Source organism: Rhamphochromis longiceps, linkage group LG1 (genome assembly GCF_057381845.1).
Source record: "Rhamphochromis longiceps isolate RC_006_pf linkage group LG1, R_longiceps_female_GT1.1, whole genome shotgun sequence".
NCBI lineage: Eukaryota > Metazoa > Chordata > Actinopteri > Cichliformes > Cichlidae > Rhamphochromis > Rhamphochromis longiceps.
In genome coordinates this window covers 30859456-30883132 of record NC_140557.1, presented here as the reverse complement: position 1 = coordinate 30883132, position 23677 = coordinate 30859456, and the positions used below count along the sequence as shown (strand labels likewise).

General features: G+C 42.1%; 1 protein-coding gene across 2 annotated transcripts in view; it reads right to left on the bottom strand.

Moving 5' to 3' along the window:
- The window catches only part of adamts7 (a disintegrin-like and metallopeptidase (reprolysin type) with thrombospondin type 1 motif, 7), a 97955-nt gene that overhangs the window by 51895 nt on the left and 22383 nt on the right, over positions 1–23677 (bottom strand). For both annotated transcript variants that reach the window (XM_085405896.1, XM_085405888.1), the window contains exons 5-8: positions 23564–23647; positions 22781–22905; positions 19890–20039; positions 16287–16430 (exon numbers count right to left, since the gene is read on the bottom strand). In XM_085405896.1, coding sequence (XP_085262022.1) covers positions 16287–16430; positions 19890–20039; positions 22781–22905; positions 23564–23647 — 503 coding nt within the window. The remainder of the gene's footprint in view (positions 1–16286; positions 16431–19889; positions 20040–22780; positions 22906–23563; positions 23648–23677) is intronic.

Sequence of the window (23677 nt, the reverse complement as noted above, 5' to 3'; positions counted from 1 at the left end):
TGTCAGCGGCTGTGGAGTATAGTACAACTTTTCTGATTTCTTTATATAGGTGACTGAAGCAAATGTACAATAACAAAGGCTACATTGGTTATTACTAAACCCTGAGGGTTTCATTTATTGATTGTTTTTAGGAAACAACATGCCGAACGTACAAATTTTGACAGGTTATAGCTTTAAAAACTTAATGTGGGAGTAACACTAGCCCTTGCACAACTCAGTGGCTATACAAATACCTACAAACGACAACTTAGATGAGGGCACTGTAATTAAAAGGCGGAAAAGTTTCAGAAAACCACAGTTGATACACAGCTACAAAGCCCATCTGAATATAATAATCAACTGCAGGCATATATTCTCTGCATGACATTTCATTCAAAAGAGCATTTCTCTTTCCCACTCCATCCACAGCTTGACAATCAACGTGCGAGTGTTTAATTATGTGATTACAGCAGTCAAGTATAATTATAGACTCCAACAGAAAAATTATTTACAGGCATCACAGTGTCAAGTGGAAGATGAGGAGAAAGATAAGTGATTTGGTTTACTTCGTCCTGTATTTTGTTTTTAGTAACACAAGAATTTCGAGCCCCATGAAGGTAATGCAAAGAAGGATGCTCAGAGTAAGGTCATCTTCCTCTACTACTCCTTGTTACGACCCGTCTAGGGCCAGGCCATAACATGAGCGAGGCACTCGCTTCCCCCCCAAGACCCAAGCAGTCACACGAAACAAATCCGTTAGATATGAGGTGATTTATTTACAATGTGAATAAAGAGAACCAAAACGGGAGTGTCAACACTTCAGGGTGAGCCAAGGCCAAAACAATAAACAAAACAAACCTACACAAATCCCGCACCCCTGACCTTACCAAAACAAAGTCAAAAATAAAGACAGAGTCTGACCTCCTTAACTAACTCAAAACAGGAGAAAACGGGTGATCAAAAGAAACGGCAGCTCACCCCTACCCACTCCACTTCCACAACTTTCAAGCGTATACTGCAGCCAGCGGCTACCACAGGACTACTGCTGGGTGATGAGGAGAAACGCGAGGACCTCTCCCGCTGTAGCACTCCAGACTCCTTTTAATGGGCGGGTCCTCCAGCTGGATCCAATCACGCCGGGGCAGTATATCCACGCACCAATCGGAACAGGGCCCTGGCACAGCTAAATTAACATAGAAAAAAAACACAACACCTGCACAAACAAACACATGGACATACAAGTTCGTAACACCCCCTTCCATAAGAATTAAACAATCCTCCTATTGTTTAATTCCTGAACTACAAAATTGCTCTCGACAGGGCGTCCGTGATGACATTTTCCGTCCCTTTCTTATGCTTGATCTGCAGGTTGAAGTCTTGCAAAAGAAGGGACCAACGCATAAGTCTCTGATTTGAGTTTTGCATCTGGGAGAGAAATACCAATGGGTTATGGTCAGTGAACACTTGAACAGGGATAGAGCTGGATCCGATATACACCTCGAAATGCTGTAGGGCTAACAACAAGGCAAGGGCTTCCTTTTCAATAGTACTGTAGTTCATCTGATGTTTGTTGAATTTTTTTGAGAAGTAACAAATTGGGCGATCCACGCCGCAATGGTCCTCCTGCATAAAGACAGCTCCTGCACCAGCCGCACTAGCGTCAACCTTGAGCTTGAAAGGGGACATGAAATTTGGTGCCGTAAGAACAGGGGAACTGCACAGTAATGCTTTCGCAGACTCGAAAGCAGTCTGACAAACAGGCGTCCACACAAAAGGCTTCACCGGACTGATCAAATCGGTGAGAGGAACGACAACAGTGGCAAAGTTCTTACAAAAACCTCTGTAATAACCACACATTCCTAGAAATCGGCGCAGCGCCCTTCTCGTTTGTGGGACTGGAAACTCAACGATCGCCTGTATTTTCGCGGTCACCGGCAGTATCTGTCCCTGACCCACCTGTTTTCCCAGATATGTGATGGTGGCTCTGCCAAATTCACATTTGGCTAGGTTTAGTGTAAGCGAGGCTTTCTGAAAACGGCTGAAAACGAGGGAGAGTGTTTGTAAGTGGTCAGACCAGGTGGATGAGTAAATGACAACATCATCCAAGTAGGCATCGCAGTTATTCACGCCCGCCAGTACTTTGGCCATAAGGCGCTGGAAAGTAGCGGGTGCATTACGCAACCCAAACGGCATAACCGTGTACTGGAGAAAATGATCTGGCGTGACAAAAGCAGATATTTCAGAGGCTCTGGGAGTTAAAGGTACTTGCCAGTAACCTTTTAACAGATCAAGTTTGGTTACAAAAGATGCCGATCCCACTCTATCAATACAATCCTCCATTCTAGGAAGAGGAAATGAATCAGGTTTGGTAACAGCGTTAACTTTTCTGTAATCATTACAAAACCGAGGAGTGTTGTCAGGTTTTGGTACTAGCACACACGGTGAACTCCATGCGCTGGCGCTCGGAAAGGCTAAACCGTGTTCTAAGAGATAGTCAACTTCCTTCTGCATTATCGCTCTTTTCACTGGGTTCACTCGATAAGCATGCTGCTTAATCGGTTTATGTCCTTCCACGTCAATGTCGTGGCACAGGACAGCAGTTTGACGAGGATGGTCAGAAAAGAGTGATAAATTATCCTCTATCAGATCAGTGATGTCAGCTCGAGTGGGTTCAGACAAGTGGACTAAATATGTTTCTATATCGTTTAAGATCTCCGAATTTTTCAATCGGCCGCTACCCAGCGCTTCACTTTTCTGGAGTAGCCCGTCATCAGAGGGTTCATAAGGAGAAACAACACTAGCGGCGCACACTGGAGACGGCGCACCCGAAGGACTCCTCGAGTGATACGATTTTAACATATTAATATGACAAACCCTAGACTTTCTCCGGCGGTCTGGGGTCTGGATCACATAATTGTTGTCACTGAGTTTCTGTTCCACCACATATGGGCCAGCGAACTGAGCTAATAAACTGGACCCTACCACAGGCAGCAACACCAACACTTTCTCTCCCGGCTGAAAACTTCTACGAACAGCCTTTTTGTCATAACGAGCTTTCATTTTTGCCTGCGTATGTGACAGATTTTCTCGAGCTAACTGACATGCAAGGTGAAGGTTTTCCCGAAGTCCGCTAACATAATCCAGAACATTATGCTGGGTTTCAGAAGTTTCTGATAACCACTTCTCCTTCAGAAGGCGGAGGGGACCGCGGACCACGTGTCCAAACACCAGATCCATCGGACTGAATCCCAAGGATTCCTGAGTGGTTTCTCTGACGGCAAACAACAATAAGATAAGATAAGATAAGATAAGATAAGATAAGATAAGATAAGATAAGATAAGATAAGATAAGATAAGATAAGATAAGATAAGATAAGATAAGATAAGATAAGATAAGATAAGATAAGATAAGATAAGATAAGATAAGATAAGATAAGATAAGATAAGATAAGATAACCTTTATTAGTCCCACACGTGGGAAATTTGTTTTGTCACAGCAGGAAGTGGACAGTGCAAAAGTTATGAGGCAAAAATTAGAATACAATAAGAATAAATACAGTACACAACTGTACAGAATAGAATAAAATACTATATACAGTAGAATAAAATAAAATAAATATACAATAAGATAAAAATAGAATACAAATACAATAACGGCAGACCCAATAACGGCAGACCCTCATCCCATTCTCTATCCGACTCTGCGCAGAACTTGCGCAGCATAGCTTTGAGGGTTTGATGGAATCTCTCCAGAGCACCTTGACTTTCTGGGTGGTATGGACTGGATTTTACATGTTTTAGGTGCAACTCCTCCACAACCTGTGCAAACACTTTTGAAGTAAAATTCGTTCCTTGGTCTGTTTGAATAACCTTTGGAAGCCCGAAAGTAGAGAAAAACTTAAGTAGTGCTTTTATCACCGGTTTTGCTTTCAGCGTGCGTAGTGGAATTGCCTCCGGGAACCTTGTTGCTGAACACATTATTGTTAGTATGTATTGGTGTCCGGATTTAGTTTTTGGCAGGGGACCCACACAATCCAATATTACTTTTTCAAACAGCTCACCTATTACTGGAATAGGATGTAACGGAGCAGGTGGGATGGGTCTGTTAGGTTTCCCCGCCATCTGACATGTGCTACAGGTACGGCAATATGCCACCACATCAGCTTTCAACCCTGGCCAAAAGAAGTTGCGCAACACCCGATGATAAGTTTTGTTCACCCCAAGATGTCCAGCCATGCTGGCATCATGCGCTAAGCTAAGCACCTGCCCTCGATGTGGCTTCGGCACCACCACCTGCGTAGCACCAGGCAAACCACACCGGTCAGAGGACCACCTCCTCATAAGAACTCCATCTTGCACAAAATAAGAAGTGGGAGATTCACTTCCTGCACTCTTAGCTGCAGATAGAAAACAGGGAGCCAGTGATGAGTCATTCTGCTGAGCAGTTATCAATGCATCCCTATTCAATTTCTCATCCAGCTCTGGCATCAGTTTTGTTACATCATTTCCGCTTCCTATTCTGCCACTCTCACGGCTGGGAGATTTTCTTTCGTCTAGCGTCGCCATAAACGTGTCAGCAACATCCACAACATCATCAAATTTGCGCGATTGCGCACGAGTAATAGCACAAACAGGAAACACACTTGATAAAGGGGCGGCAACATCAGTGACAGAAGAAATAGGCGTTTCCACCACTTCAGGCGGTGGAAAAACTGTTCCCCCAGCCAAGTCATTTCCTAGAATAAATGAAACCCCTTTAATAGGCAACTGGGAACTCACTGCAACTTTAACATGCCCCGTTTTCACGGGCGAATGCAAATGTACTTTGTGTAACGGCGCCCGAAGAACGCTCATCTTAATTCCCCAAACCAACACATCTGAATCACAAGCAGTTTTATCTGACAATGGCAGTACACTATCCAACATAAACAACTGATGCGCACCTGTGTCCCGAAGAATAGTAACAGGCACTTTATCCCTCTCTTCTCCCGTCACAGAAACAAAGCCTTTCGTGATAAATGGTTTAAAACGTGGCTCTATTTCCACATCCGCATGGTGCAAATCACGGGTGAGAGTGGAATGCGATTTAGGCAAAGGGACAACTTTGATGAGACCTACGCCCGCTGGATTTTTAGAGCCTTTGCGCTGCTCTTTCCTCCGGAGCGCAGGACAGACAGCGATCAGGTGTCCGGGTTCGCGACAATAAAAACAGTCGCGATTAACACCATCCTCCTGTCTATCTTTCAGTCCTATCTTTGGTGACTTTATTTTCCTTTCCTGTCCCACCCTGATATTCTGTGAGACAGCGGCTGAAAATATAGTTTTGTGGGTGAGAGTAAACTCATCAGCCATCACTGCCGCTTTAGCAAGTGAGGTCACCTTTTGCTCATTCAGATAAATGACTACTTGGTCCGGCAAACATTTTTTGAATTCCTCTAACAAAAGAAGCTCTTTCAGCCCCTCGAGATCCTTTACTTTACTGGCCTGCAACCATCGTTCAAACAAGCGACTCTTTTCACGGGCAAACTCCACAAATGTCTGATTGGCGGTTTTTTCACACTTCCTAAATCTTTGACGGTAGGCTTCTGGGACGAGCTCATATGCCTGCAACACAGTCTTCTTCATGATGTCATAATCCAGGCTATCTTCAATTGATAAACTGGTACACACCTCCTGGGCTTTGCCAACCAGTTTGCATTGCAACAGCAGCGGCCAAAATTCCTTCGGCCAGCTTAACGCGGCCGCTATACGCTCAAAAGCGTTAAAATAGGAATCCACTTCGGCCTCATGAAACGGGGGAACCAGTTTAACGTGCTTAGTGATGTCAAAACCTGTTGGGACAGCGGTGGACGTACCAGGATGACTAGAGGCAGATGTGGAGGGCTTTCGCTCCAGCTCCAAAGCTCTGACACGGAGGTGCATTGCTTGTACCTCAAGCTCTTTAGCACGGGTTTCCACCTCCCTTATACGGAGGGTCAAACGGAGATCTTCCGTAGACCGCCCCGCCAGGGGTTCCCCGGCCGTACCAGACCCAGCTGCTTCAATCTTTGCCCCAGCAGCATCAGAGTCCGCCTCGGCTGCATCAGAGTCCGCCTCGGCTGCATCAGAGTCCGCCTCGGCTGGTAGCACGTTAACAGGCCCTTTGGCATCCGGCCCCGGCTCAGCCTCCGGAGCCACCTTCACACCCCCGCCATCAGGCTGCTCTACAGCTGCCTTCGGGGCAGGAAGGATGCCTCGCTCCACCAGCTCTGCACACAAAGCGTCCCTAACCTCCGCTTTGCGGGCACCATAGGACACTTGAATATCATAACAACTAGCAATAATAAGCAAATCCGCTTTCCTGCACTTCACTATTTTATCCCATGAAGGCGAAGTAACAAAATCATCCAAAGAAAACTCCATAATTCCACACACCTACCACCCCCACACCCAAGAAAACCGCCAACAGACCAAACACACGCGAAAACCCACAGAAAAAGGCAGAGGACGAGCCCCCAATTCATGTTACGACCCGTCTAGGGCCAGGCCATAACATGAGCGAGGCACACTTTAATGGGCGGGTCCTCCAGCTGGATCCAATCACGCCGGGGCAGTATATCCACGCACCAATCGGAACAGGGCCCTGGCACAGCTAAATTAACATAGAAAAAAAACACAACACCTGCACAAACAAACACATGGACATACAAGTTCGTAACACTCCTCTACTAGTAAGTTTTACACTTACTAGTTTTCTACTAGTTACTAGCAGATCTACTCAATCGTCTCACACTGGTTTCCAACGAGCAGAATGAGAGGTTCACATCATATATGTCCAGCCAACAAATCTTGCATCATTTTAGGAAACTCTACTTATCCTAACCAATCACTAAAATATATAGAGCTTGAACACTTGGCAACACTTGGCCTATGTTAGCCTGGCGATGGCGCTAAATAGCTAATTGATAGTGCTCCTGTCAAGCTTGTTGGACCACGTGTTTTTCAGCTAAAAACCCCTCTATATCATGACAATAGCAGACAAATCCATCAAAATCCTGGTTTAAGAGTGTCGGCCAAGGAAAAAAGTTGTTTGATGTACGGATGAATCACTTTGATTCTTTGGATCTGTCGATTTAATTGACCAGGACTTTGATCTCTGCGAAGATAAAGTTGTGATGATGTTAAGTAATGTGAGCTTTAGCTACATCTATGGTCAAGCTGCTAAATAACTGCATTTAAAACTGCATTTCCCAACATTCATATACTGACACTCGAAAACCAAAAATAACAGTTCTGCTTTAGTGAACCCAAAAGAGTTGTCCTGCATTGGTCTTTAATGCTTTAATCAAAATGGTAATAAGCATGTGAACTGGCTAATGAGATTAAATGGTAAATGACTGGTACTTATACTTTTCTACTCCAACTGAGCACTCAAAGCACTCAAGAGAGTCAATCAATCTCATGTATGTGCAGTAGCAGAAAAAAAGAAAAGAAAAAACATATACACAATAGAAAGATGAAAAGTGGCCTCTGTCACATTACAACAAGTAGTTTCATTCAGTCTTTGATGTCTCCAGAGTTGCTGTCTTTACCAACCAGTCAGGTTGCAGCTTACATCAAAGTCTGTCCAGATTCATAATAAATTTAGCTGTTTTCACACATGCACTTCAGGCTTGAACTTTTTCAGACGTAACCCTGCTTAACTGCACATGAGAACATGAATGAGTTTTAAGTAACTTGGTTCCTGCGTGCTCTGCTCAGGTACCACCCCCCATAAAAATGCAGTTCAAGTCCTGTAAATCTGTGAAAGGGCAACACCTGGACCTAGTTGTGGAAAAATACTCTTTGTACATTACAAGTCAGCGCTTGCAATTTGACAGAGGTCACTTGTTTTTTGCCCAGTATGAGTAGAAAAGTGCTACAGAGGCAGCACCCCATTTACCATTTAATCACAGTTTTAGTGACACATGCTTATTATCTTTTTAAATTAAAGCTTTACAAACAAGTGAAGGATGACAGTTTTGGTTATTTACTTTTGTTATTTTTGATTTTCAAGTGTGTTTCCAGGCTGCATTATTTAAAAGCATAACTAGATACATGCAGCTAAAAATCATGTTACAAAGCTCACATTACTTAACACAGGGCCATCATAACTTTATCTTGATGGAGACTCTTATTTTAGCGCTAATAAAACACCAGCTCTTTCACCATCTAGAACTTTTAAGAATTCATAATTGAAAACAATGTAATTGTCAACAATCCAGTGTCCTTTACAATTTCAAAGAAGGGCAAAAAAATCTTGTCTTCTGATTTGGGATATGATATTCAATACCACCCCCCCATCAGTGTACATAGATGGACAACATGAAAGTCTAATGCATGCCTCTAGCCATAGTCATCACTGTGTTAATCTTAGAGGTATTAGTGATGACCCAAGTCTTGTTTGGCTCTATCAGATCCATCTCTCTCTCCCTATATATATATATATATATATATATATATATATATATATATATATATATATATATATATATATATATATATATATATATATATATATATATATATATATATATATTAGGGCTGCCACAAACGATTATTTTGATAGTCGACTAGTCACCAATTATTTATGCGATTAGTCGACTAATCAGATCATCATCCACTGGACGTAAAACTACAGCTTATTGCACCAGCAGCATCTGCTCTTATATAACTATCATTAGCTTACAGCTTTAAGCTTTTAAGGTGCTAACTAAAAATAAAGACAAGATGATAGTTTATTCAATTTTAATGAAATTTGCAGATTGTTTCGGTGAAGTTTAATAAACTCCTTGCTATCTAAAATATAACAGGACAACGGAGTATATTCTCCAGCATCTCACACTTCTGATAATCAGCTGTCTGCTTGACGTTTATTCAGCTGTGTAAAAACTATAACTTTAATCTCAGACAAACCGATTTACTCAGGAACAAATAAAATACTAAAAAAAAAAAAAAAGCCAAACAACAACATTTTTAATTTATCTAAGTGACTCATATATATTTAACCTGAGTAGCGAAAGACGGCGGTGGGTTTGAAAACAATTTGCCGGGAGTCCGGTGTTCTCACCGCGCTAGTGACCTAGCCCCCGGCTAGCTATCGAGCTAGTGGGTAACAGACGTCTCCGAAAACGTCGGAGCCCTTTTGAAAATATGTGGTGTCCTGATAAACTGAGCCGATATTTGAGGTTTACACAGCTACATTCTCGGCTGAAAATATGTTAAACGTTTATTTTGTGACCCAGAAAGAATAATAAGAGTAATATTAAAACTAACTAGCTGCCGCCATTGTTGGAAACTGAGCTGGGCCGCGCTATGAATTCTGGGACACAGCTGCTTCTTCTTCTTCTTCGGGGTTTAACGGCAGCTGGCATCCTTGTACATGCAGTGCTGCCATCTTCTGTTTCAGTCCGTTATTACACTCTTAAATCCTGCTACTTATTCCTGCGTCTTTTGGGATCTTACAAAGCTTCAAACGACGCGTCGACTATTAAATCAGTCGTCGACGATTTTGATAGTCGACGTAATCGTGACTAGTCGACAAATCGTGGCAGCCCTAATATATATATATATATTAGGGGTGCAACGATATTCGTATCGATATTGAACCGTTCGATACAGTGCTTTCGGTTCGGTACGCATATGTATCGAACAATACAATTTTTTTTCAATTTTTTTTTTTTTTTTTTTTTTTGTGTCCCGTTTGGATCTATAGCCATCAGAATTGTTGTCTTGAGGCCAAGAAAGATGCCAAGAGGATTTATTTTAAGTGGATCATCATATTGGTCCATTTGATTGACCTTTATTATAATTATGAATTTATTTTATTTTCAGTTGCAAACGGGACAGACATGACTGTGGGATAGGACAGGGGGAAAGAATGAAAGAAAGAGGGGGAGAGAAACAACAATACAAAATTTGTAATTTATTTTATCAACTTTCCTTCTGACGATGCTGTCTGTGTTGAGCGCTCAGTGAATCTGCATTTGACTACTCCGCCTAGGCTCGAGAGTGCAGCCTAGGCGGAGTAGTCGAACGCAGATTCACTGAGCACTCAACACAGACAGCATGGTCAGAAGGAAGAGCGCAGGGCAAGCTAGCGAGACAGAAGTGGACCTCCCCACCCTCATTCAGATCTGGCGTTTGGAATTATTTTGGTTTTCATGTGACGTATGACCCTGAAGGTAAGCGAGTCATGGACTAAAGTAAAACAGTATGTTGGATGTGCCATGCAATGCTCAATTACATGGGTGGGAGCTAGTGTGTTAGTGCAGTTAGCTCGTTAACGTGTTGGCCGTCTAGCCCCTCTGTATAGGGTAGCTCGTTAACGGAGATTTGCCGTGTTGTGGCGTTAAGGTTATTTCAACGAGATTAACCTGAAAGCACTAGTGGGAACACAACGAATATGACTGCACATTTACACCGACATCATCCTAGTGCAAAGACAAAAACAACAAGCATGCATGCTACAAACTTTAGCCGAGTCATTTAGACAGCTGTTAGCACAGGATTCTCCTTATGGAGACCTGATATGTTTAATATGCTGCTGAGAATATAGCCCAGAAGAAGCGGATAGTATAGCTTTTATTTTGGAAAGAGACATTTCTCTGTAATAAACTCTCTTTTCCAAAGATGAGTGATTCCTCAATCAGATACAGGGCTCGCAATATCGCTAGCCCGACGTCCCGGGGCTATCTCTGCCCTGCCTGTCGGGCTATTGTAGGAAGGAAAAATATATGTCAATGCTTTTGCATTCTTTCAGAAATGTAGCTGGGTAATTATGTCATTGGGTGAGCCACTGTCAATATGTGACATATTGAAATCGTGTTTGAATTTGCGCTTGTTTTTTTGCTTTCACTTTGCAATCGTGCGAACTGTGTATAGAGAGCGACAGCACTGATCTGTGAGTGATGATAATTTGTGCACCAATTCCTCTGACATCGTCTTATTAATTGTTAGCTTACTATGCAAACATGACAAGTGAAATCTCCCGCAGCTTAAACATGTGAGAGGTTGATCGCGCAGAGAATCGCTGAGCTTATGTGAGTGCGGCAGGATATATATTTCACTACGATGACCTGGATGACTGAGAACCTTCACAGACAGATATATATTTTAGTTCTGCTGAGCCAAATAAGACAGGTCAGGGTGAAGAAGTGACAGCCAAAGAAAAGCTTACCACAAAACGGAGAAGTTATGACAAATCAGACTATAAGGCAAAAAGAAAGTGCAGCTTTATGGTTTCATGGACAAAAGAATTTCTGTGGCTGCAATATGACGAGCTAAAAAACAACACGCACAAGGGTTAGGGTTAAATTTAAAAACTGTACTTTTGTGTTAAAATATATATTTATAATTTTAATAAATGACAAATTAAAAAGGCATGAACATTTTTTTTTGTATCGAAAAAATATCGAACCGTGACACCAAAGTATCGAACCGAACCGTGAATTTTGTGTATCGTTGCACCCCTAATATATATATATATATATATATATATATATATAACAAACACCCAGCACGCCCCTGCGGGCGGTTTATCCTTCAAGCTCGGGTCCTCTACCAGAGGCCTGGGAGCTTGAGGGTCCTGCGCAGTATCTTAGCTGTTCCCAGGACTGCGCTCTTCTGGACAGAGATCTCCGATGTTATTCCCGGGATCTGCTGGAGCCACTCGCCTAGCTTGGGAGTCACCGCACCTAGTGCTCCGATTACCACGGGGACCACCTTTACCTTCACCCTCCACATCCTCTCGAGCTCTTCTCTGAGCCCTTGGTATTTCTCCAGCTTCTCGTGTTCCTTCTTCCTGATATTGCTGTCATTCGGAACCGCTACATCGATCACTACGGCCGTCTTCTTCTGTTTGTCTACCACCACTATGTCCGGTTGGTTAGCCACCACCATTTTGTCCGTCTGTATCTGGAAGTCCCACAGGATCTTAGCTCGGTCATTCTCCACCACCCTTGGGGGCATCTCCCATTTTGACCTCGGGACTTCCAGGTTATACTCGGCACAGATGTTCCTGTACACTATGCCGGCCACTTGGTTATGGCGTTCCATGTATGCCTTGCCTGCTAGCATCTTGCACCCTGCTGTTATGTGCTGGATTGTCTCTGGGGCATCTTTACACAGCCTGCACCGGGGGTCTTGCCTGGTGTGATAGACCCCAGCCTCTATGGATCTTGTACTCAGAGCTTGTTCTTGTGCTGCCATGATTAGTGCCTCTGTGCTGTCTTTCAGTCCAGCTTTGTCCAGCCACTGGTAGGATTTCTGGATATCAGCCACCTCCTCTATCTGCCGGTGGTACATACCGTGCAGGGGCCTGTCCTTCCATGATGGTTCCTCGTTTCCCTCCTCTTTCTTGGGTTTCTGCTGCCTGAGGTATTCACTGAGCACTCGGTCAGTTGGGGACATCTTCCCAATGTATTCTTGGATGTTCGTTGTCTCATCCTGGACTGTGGTGCTGACACTCACCAGTCCCCGGCCCCCTTCCTTCCGCTTAGCGTACAGCCTCAGGGTGCTGGACTTGGGGTGAAACCCTCCATGCATGGTAAGGAGCTTTCTTGTCTTTATGTCAGTGGCTTCTATCTCCTCCTTTGGCCAGCCTATTACCCCAGCAGGGTACCTGATCACGGGCAGGGCGTACGTGTTGATGGCCCGGATCTTTTTCTTACCATTCAGCTGACTCCTCAGGGCTTGCCTGACCCTCTGCAGGTACTTGGTGGTTGCAGCCTTTCTAGCGGCCTCTTCATGGTTCCCATTTGCCTGCGGGATCCCCAAGTACTTGTAACTGTCCTCTATGTCTGCAATGTTGCCTTCTGGTAGTTCAATCCCCTCAGTTCTGACTACCTTCCCTCTCTTTGATACCATCCGACTACACTTCTCCAGTCCGAACGACATTCCAATGTCATTGCTGTATAGCCTGGTAGTGTGGATCAGTGAATCGATGTCTCGTTCACTCTTGGCATACAGCTCTATGTCATCCATGTACAGGAGGTGGCTGACAACTGCTCCGTTCCGTAGTCGGTATCCGTAGCCAGTCTTGTTAATGATCTCACTGAGGGGGTTCAGGCCTATGCAGAACAGCAGTGGGGACAGAGCATCTCCTTGGTAGATCCCGCACTTGATGGTGACTTGTGCTATGGGCTTGGAGTTGGCCTCTAGTGTTGTACGCCACATCCCCATTGAGTTCCTGATGAAGGCTCTTAAGGTCCCATTGATCTTGTACAATTCTAGGCATTCCAGTATCCAGCTGTGGGGCATAGAGTACTGTGTAGTACTGAGGCAGGTTATTGGTCGGTAGTTGGAGGGGACCTTCTTGGGGTCCTTGGGGATCAGGACCGTCCGGCCTTCAGTTAGCCATTCCGGGTGTCTCTCGTTAACTAGCAGCTGGTTCATTTGTGCTGCCAGACGCTCGTGGAGTGCAGTCAGCTTCTTCAGACAGTAGGCGTGAACCATGTCGGGCCCTGGTGCTGTCCAACTCTTCATACTGGAGACCCTTTCTTGGATATCTGCCACTGTGATGGTTACTGGACCCTGTTCAGGGAGGTCGCTGTGGTCTGCCCTCAGATCCTCTAGCCACTGAGCATTGCCGTTATGGGTTGCGTCCTTCTCCCATATGCTCTTCCAGTATTGCTCCGTCTCCAGCCTTGGTGGTGCTGTTCTCTTATTGTTCCCTTGCCACTGAGAGTACACCTTTGCTGGTTCTGTGGAGAACAGCTGGTTTATTCTCCTGCCTTCTATCTCTCTGGTGTACCTCCTCAAGCGGCTGGCCAAGGCTGTGAGTCTTTGCTTGGCAGTTTCCAAGGCCTCAGGTATGGACAGCTTGCTGTATTTCTTAGGCACCTTATTTGTCGCACCTTGCTGCAACTCCGTTAGTTGGCTAACCTCCCTCCGTGCTACTTTGATCTTGCCCTCTAGCCTCCTTCTCCATGGAGGGTACTGCCCCTTGTCGCTGTTCAACTTGTAGCCAAGCATCTCACTGATCACTGCTGCCGTATTGTAGATCAGCTTGTTAGTGTCGGTAATCGTGGTTGTAGGTATTGCCCGTAGTGCTGCATTAACATCATCTAGCTTCTGAGGGTACTTCACGTAATCTTGGTAACCGGCTACGGGGGATCCAGGTTTCAAGCTATCGCACTTGGGGCTATGTACCCAATCTCGGGTGGGGGTGATGATATCGCCCCCCTGACCTGGCGTCCTGACTCCTCCTTGCCGTAGCATTTGTGTTGTACCTCGTCAATCTCTAGCTGTGAGAGCAGTCCCTTCTTTCGAATGTTGGAACACTGAGCTACTAGTTGTTTCGCCGTCATTCTGGATGTTGGGTATCGAAGAATCCATAGGTCCCTCATCCTATTCATGTAGCCCCTTCCGCCGGGGTTACTTGCGTAGTAGCATTCCAACAACGCCCTGTTTTCGTCTCTTGCCCACCGATGCCTTCTTGTTCCAGTAGCCCACTTTTCGTCAGGGTGCCCTGGTTCCTCAACACCTGACGCGGACCTTGTTGATCCGGGCGACGTCCGAGCCGGCATGCCTTCATATTTATCTGTCTCGCTCATGTCTGCGGTAGGCTCGCTTAGCATAGGGGGTCTAGCCTTAGGACCCTTACTGGATACAGACGCCCCAGGCAGGAATCGAACTTGCGATCCTCTGTTCCAAAGGCGTGTAGTCTAACCACTACGCTATCCAGCTGCTTGCTAGCTATATATATATATATATATATATATATATATATATATATATATATATATATATATATATATATATATATATATATATATATATATATATATATATATATATCTCCCCATCCATACACTGTTATGTGTGAGCTATCTTAGGGCTTCTTTCAGCAGTCTGGACATTTAAGCGAGGCTCTGTTTAGTAGCCCATCTATGTGATTATATCAGTCGTTAGCTCAGTGTGATTTAATGCATTGTGGCTTTGAGCACAATGCTAAAATATATGCTAACACACTATAGTCAAAATATTGCAAAATACATATAGGCGAGTTTGTTTTGATTAAAACACATACTGACTGAACTAACTGGAAGTGCTGGTTTTAAGTGGTTTTAGACTTTTTTTCCCCACTTTAAACTATCTGTCATAAACAGACACACAAATAAACACATAACTCATATAAACACACAAACCACTGGCTTTTGTGCCGCAAACTCCCACAAGTGTAAATATCACCGTGAACTCCCACAGTGGAGTCAAGAAGACGATACTGTCAAGTAGCTGAACACCCACTAAATGAATTCCAGATGCTCGGAGCAAAGAAACTGGGGCAGTTATGGTGAAATATTTCAGACGTTCAGCACATGTGCTGCTGAAGCAAGAATCAAGTCTTTGATGGTAGCAGCTGTCTGTACAGCTGAGAGACACTGGCAGACTGTAGTGTAAAAGTAGCCAGATGGTGGAACGTATGATGGGGTATACAGCCATATACTGAAAGTTACACTATTGAGTATACATTGTTTTTATCAAATACTATTATCAATAATTTAATAATATTGAGTATAAGTTAATATTGGCAAGACAAGCCCAAAAACTGCACAGTTCAACAGGAACATTGCAAAACTGATATCAGTACATGATGTAAAAAGCTCACTAAAGACTGTCACAGACAGAAATGTCTGTTTCAAAATCCATTTAAACAAAGCGTTGATTCAAGAAAAAGAAGTACTCTATTTAGGCTTTTACTCAACTTCATCACATATGAATTACTGACTGTCCAGTGAGCTTTAAATGAAGTTAGAAGTCACAGTTACTAGTCCTGGGTCACTATTTGACTATCAGATGTAGAAGAGAGGTGGGTTAGAGGGCCTTTTTTTAATGTCAGTCACTAAAGTAAGTGGGCGGCATTAACTGTGCTGCTGAACTTAAGGGGTTTAACAATGAGGTGGCCATTGCCCTTCAATAGAAATAATTTTCTAAGATAACATTGCCACAGTAATAAAAGCATTCAGCAGTGAAGAACAGCCTCTCTTCTGTACTAATGTGAAAAGCCATTATTACCCAAAGGGCTCTAATGTTAAAGGTCATTTGAAACAGTGTTATGTAACTTATTTTCAGTGTTTTTAAATTCAGTGTATCTTGGTCAGGAAGTTTTATTATGTAGTGATGGTTTAGTTTTGTGATCTGCTAATGGTTCTAGATGTTGGTGACAGATGACAGCAAACAGGGAAACTGCAGGGAAATCCAAAAATGTTTAGGGCATGTGAATCCTCAAGCCTATATACATGTATGTTACACAGCAGCACAGTCATACAGAACAAACAGGCACTCACTCTAGGAAGCGGGTGATGTATTGGCGACTGCAGCGTGACCACCTGGGCAAAGAGGTGCCGTACAGGAGCTGTGGAGACATGACGAAAGGTCGTTTCCCAACGGGTTCACAGTCATTACCGCTGCCATCATGCTGAATCCCAAAACTGTGATAAAAAGGATTCACAAAAAAAGGGAAAAAAGTGAGGGGGCACAGCATGTAACATGTATATCAAGGCAAAGCGCCGCATGTGTAGTATAACAAAGAATTATGAGCACTCGACATGTTTAAAATACATCAAAACAGGCAGAACTTGTGTTTTTTTATTCATGTAACCTTTGTTTATCCAGGTAGTCCCACTGAGACTTAATGTCTCATTTACAAGAGACACAGAGTTTCTTTCTTCTTGCAGAGAGCATGACTACACAAACATTACTTATGTGAATATGATGAGGAAAAGGCCATTCACCCCTTCTTTTTAGCCTGAATTTCTTTTTCTCTTCATCTGGAGCTCTAGGATCTATTTTCTTAGATACTACCATTGCACCCTGAGAGAGAAAGTGAAAAGCAATAGATTTAAAATTATAGGGCGCTGCCAAATACAGAAAAGTTTACGAGCGCTTAGTACTTTTCAAGGTTGAGAACAGTAATGCCAATGAAAACTTCAGCGATGACTGGCTGCAAGTTTTTCAACATCTGATGGATGTCGATTAAGAAAAATCCGCTTCTTTCAAGTACAGCAAATGCATTTCATCATCATTTTCTAGGAATTAATTTTTAAAGGAAATTGGGGTTTTAACATGTAACTTCTTTTAACATGTGACGAGTTCCAAGAACAAGTTTGGATTTTAATTTTGAATTGAAAAATCTGCGCTTTGCTTATCGATGAATGAGCATGAAGAAAACCTTAGACAAACTAATCTGACTTCATTAAATCATTAAAATCATAAATGAAGCTTGATCAAACAATTACATGTATGATCATGTGTATTTCAGTATTATAGTTGTTCTTCGTTTCAACAAAGCATAGCAGCATTAATTTTCTCAATTTTAGCCAGGGACCCTGTAAAAAAGAAAAGGCTTTCTGTTATACTCTAGTAGACATATTCCATCTACAGAATAGCTGTTTTCCAGGGTAATAATACAACTTTACAATACAACAGCTTTTTTTAGATGATTCGCAGCACCATGTTTATACAATATAGTAGCAGGAGACAGTGATGTAGGATTTTCATGGTAACTGGAAGAAATACAGTACACTTGCACCATGTGTATCCTTATCAGTAATATAAAAAAGACCCTCAATAAAGTGGCAAAAAACCAAACAATCAGACCAATCACATAATATAAAACACAGGCAATAACACAAATATATACAATATTTTCTTTTTACCCTTTTAAGCAGTCTAATTGTACCATTGTGGTTTTGAATGAAGAAAATAACTTTCATAGCCTTTCATGCTCTGAATTTATTTTGTCGTCATAATAAGAACACCCTTGTGTTCACAATAGGCTCCCTTCAGCCTAAGACCTGTTCAATCCTTCAAGAAAATAACCTCGACATATATTCAAGGGTAAAACCAAACAAACCATATATATAAATTGTGAAAAATAGGGTCTGTTCAGCACATTTTCAAGGACAAAGTTCCTAAGCTGACTTAATAAAAGTAGTACAAGTACACACTTGTAGTATAGGTTGATCTGAGTACAGTAATTAAGACATAAATTAAGCTATCAACCACTCACTCTTTCAAGTCACAGGAGTCAAGTTGAATTAGCTTGAAGAGGGTGTGATTTATGATTGTATAGATGCAGTCAAGGTGACAATAAGACTATAATGAAAGACTCGACTCCTTCGCGTGTCTCTTGTTTGCTTTGCTCAACAGCAGTCCGTCCGATCTACCTCAGACCTGATGTGTGTGTGTTGACGTAGATCCGAGAACATGCAGGACTTTGTTGTTGTTGTGTTCATCCTTTATTCATCTCAAAGAATAATAAAATACATTTTTAAAATACATTTTACGTTATCTATAACCAAGCTGGTCCTCGGGTTCACTTTGGAGATTTTGCTATATCATTTACCTGCAATACACACACACACACACACACACACACACACACACACACACACACACACACACACACACACACACACACACACACACACACACACACACACACACACACACACACACACACACACACACGTGTATGCTCATAGCAGTCGCCTTTTCAAAACAGCAAGGTTTTGTGTAGTTGTGTGTAGATGGAGTCCAAGCGACAATAAGAGCATAATGAGAGACTCAGCTCTTGCGTGTGTGTGTGTGTGTGTGTGTGTGTGTGCACCTGTTGTTTACTTTTCTGAACAACAGCTCATCCGATTCACCGCAGATTTGATGAGTGTATTGCTGTGGACCAAGGACAGGCAGCGTCGGGCATAAAGTTGTTTGGTTGTGCAGTCCTCCATATTTTTTATGTCAACAAAATCTACTATATAAGTTTATTCTTTATTCACAAATCTTGATTATAAATGTTGTTTGCATAAGCTGCTCTTTATTAAACTGGACTTATTGGCCTTACAAATTCACACGAGCACTGGCTCGTTCTTTCTTCTGGGCACATTAACGAGACTTTTCCCTCTTTTCTGCTTTACAACTAAATGTAGGCAGCCTGAATCAGCTGCGAATTTAATAACACGTTGTATTTATGCGGCAACAACTGACTTCAAGCACTCGCTCTTACTTTAAGCCAATAACAGCCAGTTCTGAGCAGACACACTTTGAATGAGTGTTGCACTAGCCGAATACAAATAGCAGTCTATCCTTGAGGATTATGCGGCTGTAGCAGCAAGGTAACTTTTTTTTATTTTTTTTATGTTAATGTTTAAACAGTTTGGTTAATTGACCAATAAACAAACAGAGGGCAAAAATCAAATGAAATTAAAATAAGTTCAAATTGAGCAGAAAGCACTAATGTTCTCAGCAAACTGGTTGCTTTGGAATATCAATTATTTTGTCTTCCAAGGTTGTTTCATCCTGTTAAAATTAATACCTGACGAGGGCAACTTTGGTGAGTTTTATAGAGAGAGCAGAGTGGTCTAATTACATACATAATTAAACACTTAGATACACAATTTTCAAATATCATTTGTTTCAGAAAACAGGAAATGTGTTAACACCCTGACTTGAGATCACTTTAGAGTGTTGCTTTTATTTCATGTGTTAATCTATTATTTAGCGTCTTGTGTCGTACTGTTTTTCTTTATTGCTCGGTCTATTGTTATTAGACCAGCAGTTAAAAGAAGAAAGGGTGATATTTAAGAAGATCTTAGTAAAGTACAGTTGTAATGTGTAATGTTGTAATGAAAAAAATGTATTGATGTTTTTTTTACATATCCAGTGTTATAATGGATTTATTTTAGAATATGAAAAGTCGACTCCAGGATCAAGCTTCATGTTTTATAAAGAGGCTGATGAACAAGACACTAACAGAGCGTTTGTGCTGACGAACATGACTTTGGCTCGCTGGTGAAACTCGGGGCCTGAATGTTTGCACTGACTGACCTTCCAAAGACTAGAATGCCACAATGGTTGTGTTTGTATGTGTGCATGCACCAAAACCTTACTTGTGTCCTAGCTCGTGTGCTACAGTGAAAGCCAGTGGGAGGCCCGTGTCCTCGCTAATGCTGCAACTGCGATGCGGCTGACACATTCCTGCCACATGCGACAGACCCAGGGTTTCACAAGGTGTGTTGACGGATGCGCAGATGTCCTTTCTGTGGAAAGAAGACGACAGACTGTTGGTCACATATCAGAAGAAGGGGGTGAAGCAATGATTAAAAAATAATAATAATGATCTTTTTATGACTGGAAGCATTCATTCATTCGAGACGTGAATGAATGAATAAAACGCATAACTGGATTTTACATATGCATTACTTTCTACTCAGATCTTATATTTAAAAATATTTAACATATGCAGATAACAGCTCAAATTGCAAATCCAGCTTTTTAAAGCCAGAAGAGTGTTTTAACATTTTTGCTATCACGCTTCCTCCCCTTACAGTGACTTTGTGCTGTGTAGACACAGGTGGAGCATATGAGCTGCTGCTGCTCACACTACTACTTTACTTAGACAAGGTTCATTAGCTAAACAAGGTAGAAAAAGAGAGCAGATCATCTAGGGAACAAGAGGAGGACAGAGGAAATAGAAAAGATATCTGAGTGGTGGGATCATGAAAAGCACAAATGTTTGCCTTCCTTAAGAATGGCTTCTTGAGAGGCACCATTTCTGATGAGGCTTCAGTGAACAGTAGATGGATCAATGTGAAAAGCCAGGTGCATCTCTCGGGTCCTGTGCCAGGTATTCGATTCATTTTTCCCTGTTTGTTCAGAACATGACTCTCAGATGCTGCTCTCCCGCTCTAGATAGTCTTTTTAGGCCTGGCATTAGGGCTGGGCGATATGACCCAAAATTCATATCTCGATATTTTTTAGCTGGATGGCGATATAAGATATATATCTCGATTTTTTTTTTAAAGCCATAAGTTAATAACAAAAAGAGAGTTCTTAGTCACACTGTGTCCCAGATGTCACACGGGCACTTTTATTTACATACAGCGTAGATGTATATGAAGAAATTACTCAAAAATAAATTATCAGCATTTATTAAATAATCATGGTCCATAAATAAAAGAAAATGTTGTTTTTGTGCATAACAAAAAGCTCACAATTGTGCAGTCAAAATGTAAACTAATAGACGCTGAGCGTAATAACAAAGAGACAGATTTCACAGCTGCACCACGTCTCTGAACAAGTGCCATTTGTGGTCCTTATACACACACAGTACGTATCACTCCGCGAGGCTCCTCCCCGGTAACCGTAATCCTCCGACATCAAGCCGTGCAGCTCCGTAGCTTAGCAAAGTCATATTAAAACATTTTTTGACAGATTGCTGAGCACCACATAAAATCGGTTCGCGGTCAGTAAGCACAACCAGAATTCATACATAAGGCGCACTGTCGAGTTTTGAGAAAATGAAAGGATTTTAGGCCATGCGCGCGGTTAGCTCGTTAGCGCGGTTAGCTCGCTAACACGTTGACGCCGTCCAGCCCCACGCACGGGGCCATCCGCGGTAACTCGCTAACGGAGATTTTCCGCTTTCATCTTGTCATTGCCTGCAGGTGAAGCTATGGGGGAGGCGGAGTTGTGTTCAGTGAAGGAGAGGCGAGGCCGAGTAACGTTGCGTAGAGACAAAAGTGGACGAAAGAGAGGCAAACCTGCGGCTCCACAAGTATAATTATAACGTAACATAGACATATCGATATAAACGATATTGCCACATCTTATATCTCGTATGAAAATATATCGATATTTTTTAAAAAACTCGATATATCGCCCAGCCCTACCTGGCATGTCTTCTTTAATCTTCCACTTTTGTCCAGTTTCCTACATTTTGTAAGGACACACTGCACATTATACAGAAATATGCCAAGTTTTTGGGTAACAGCTCTTCAGGAATCACCTTGATGTCGCAAAGATACTGTTTTATGTCTGTCAAACAGTGTTTTTTTCTTTTGGCATATTTCATAGATTTCGAGTAAAGAAATTGGAACAAACAATTTGTTTTTTGGCAGGTTGTTATTAAATTAGTGCCTAAAGATACAATTTAAAATTGGCTCTTTGCTAAGTTGTGTGAACACAACACTGGTTCATCCCTTGAGTTAAGTGCGTCACAGGTCATTATCAAGCGGCTTAACTAACAAAAAACATTGCTCTGGAATTGGTTAGGTACTGCTTCAAGGCAAACTACCAAAAAATGTGTGGGCACAGTACTTTTGTATCAGTGTCTTTTCCAAAAAGTCAAACTATTACTTCTGAACTGTGACAGTAGAGAAAGGTCGTGCAAACAAAATCTCAGTCATATCACAGACGTTTCAATCTTGGTTGAATGTTATTAACATTGAATTCTAAAGGGAACTAAATAATTTTAGTTTTAATAACAAAATCAGGCATTAGTTGGCCTTTTGTCATTGTCTTGAGAAAAAAAACATGATCTGATTTCAAGCTGCACAGCCCATAAACTGCAGGGCTGAGTAAAAGCAGTTCTCCCCGGCTACTTTTCATGTAAAAGCTGAGGCTGCGTCTTCTTGTTCCATTACGCCTTGCAAGATCACAAATTGATGCCCTGTTGAATAATGCAGAAATGACTGTGGTACTCTTTGGTTCATTTTTGATATTCACCTTGCATTAGCTGTAAGGGTCGCCATAGACACTCGCTTTGCAAAACTGCAAGTATATAAATTTAGCAATATCCTAATCAGTGAGCCATAGGTTTAGTCACCATTGTGTGATCTCACGTTGCCACAGGGCTTAACAGACTAATTTAAACAGGAAACTTTATGATTGCCACTTGCACATCAATATTAACATTACACGCATAGCTGGGCTTTGGGCTCAAACAGTAAAAAGATAAATGTACTACGAAGGAAAGCAGTGATTCGGGTGTATATAGTACCTGGTGAGCAGAACAGCGACATCGTGGTGGAGCGGGTGCTCGTCCCCTTTCATGTTGAGTTTCTTTTGCCACTTACAGAAGCTGTTTAAGCTGTTGTCAGCGTGGTGTGTAATCTTCAAGTCATCCTATCAGCGACATGTCACAATCAGATGAAGAGAAGAAAACATAACAGCAGACAAATCAATCATTAGCAGCTAATGCACTCTAAGTACACAAAATTGCCCAGAATAAGTGCACAGCACAGAGATAAATATGGCTATGAACTGAAATGGAAAACCAAATTGCACCATGACTTTCACATTCGATGAACATAAGGTGATAGCGTCCTTGTCAGTGTTGTATATCTCGGCTATTACTAAGAGTGAGTTTTGTAATTCTAACAGCTGTCAGCAAAACATTTCTGTACATTTTACTGCTTACAATCGGTTTGTACATACAGTACAGCAATCAGAATGACTAAGAAAACCCATTTTCATTTATTTATTGCATAGTTACAAATTGCAAGTATTGACTGCACCCAAGAACCTAAAAGCAAGTAATGTTTAGTAGTTTTCAGTCATTCTGAATGGGATTTCATTCATTAAATGGAAAGAAACCCAGAGAGTAGGTAAAACGGGTCATTCTGACCCACACTTGAAAAAAATAAGAAAACAAAACTGGTAAGGCTAACTTTCAGGACACCAAACTATTGAAGAATTTCTGTGGTCAGGAATTTTGGATTTGACTCTTTATATGGAAACTAATAAAACCACCCTTCATTAAAATACAGAAATCTGTTTTTACCTCGTCCTTCTCCAGCAGGATGAGTCGAACAACCACGATGTTGATTGCATTCCCAATACTGGCGTCTCTGTAGAGACCTGCAACCTGGAAGAAAACTTCTTTTAACACTATATT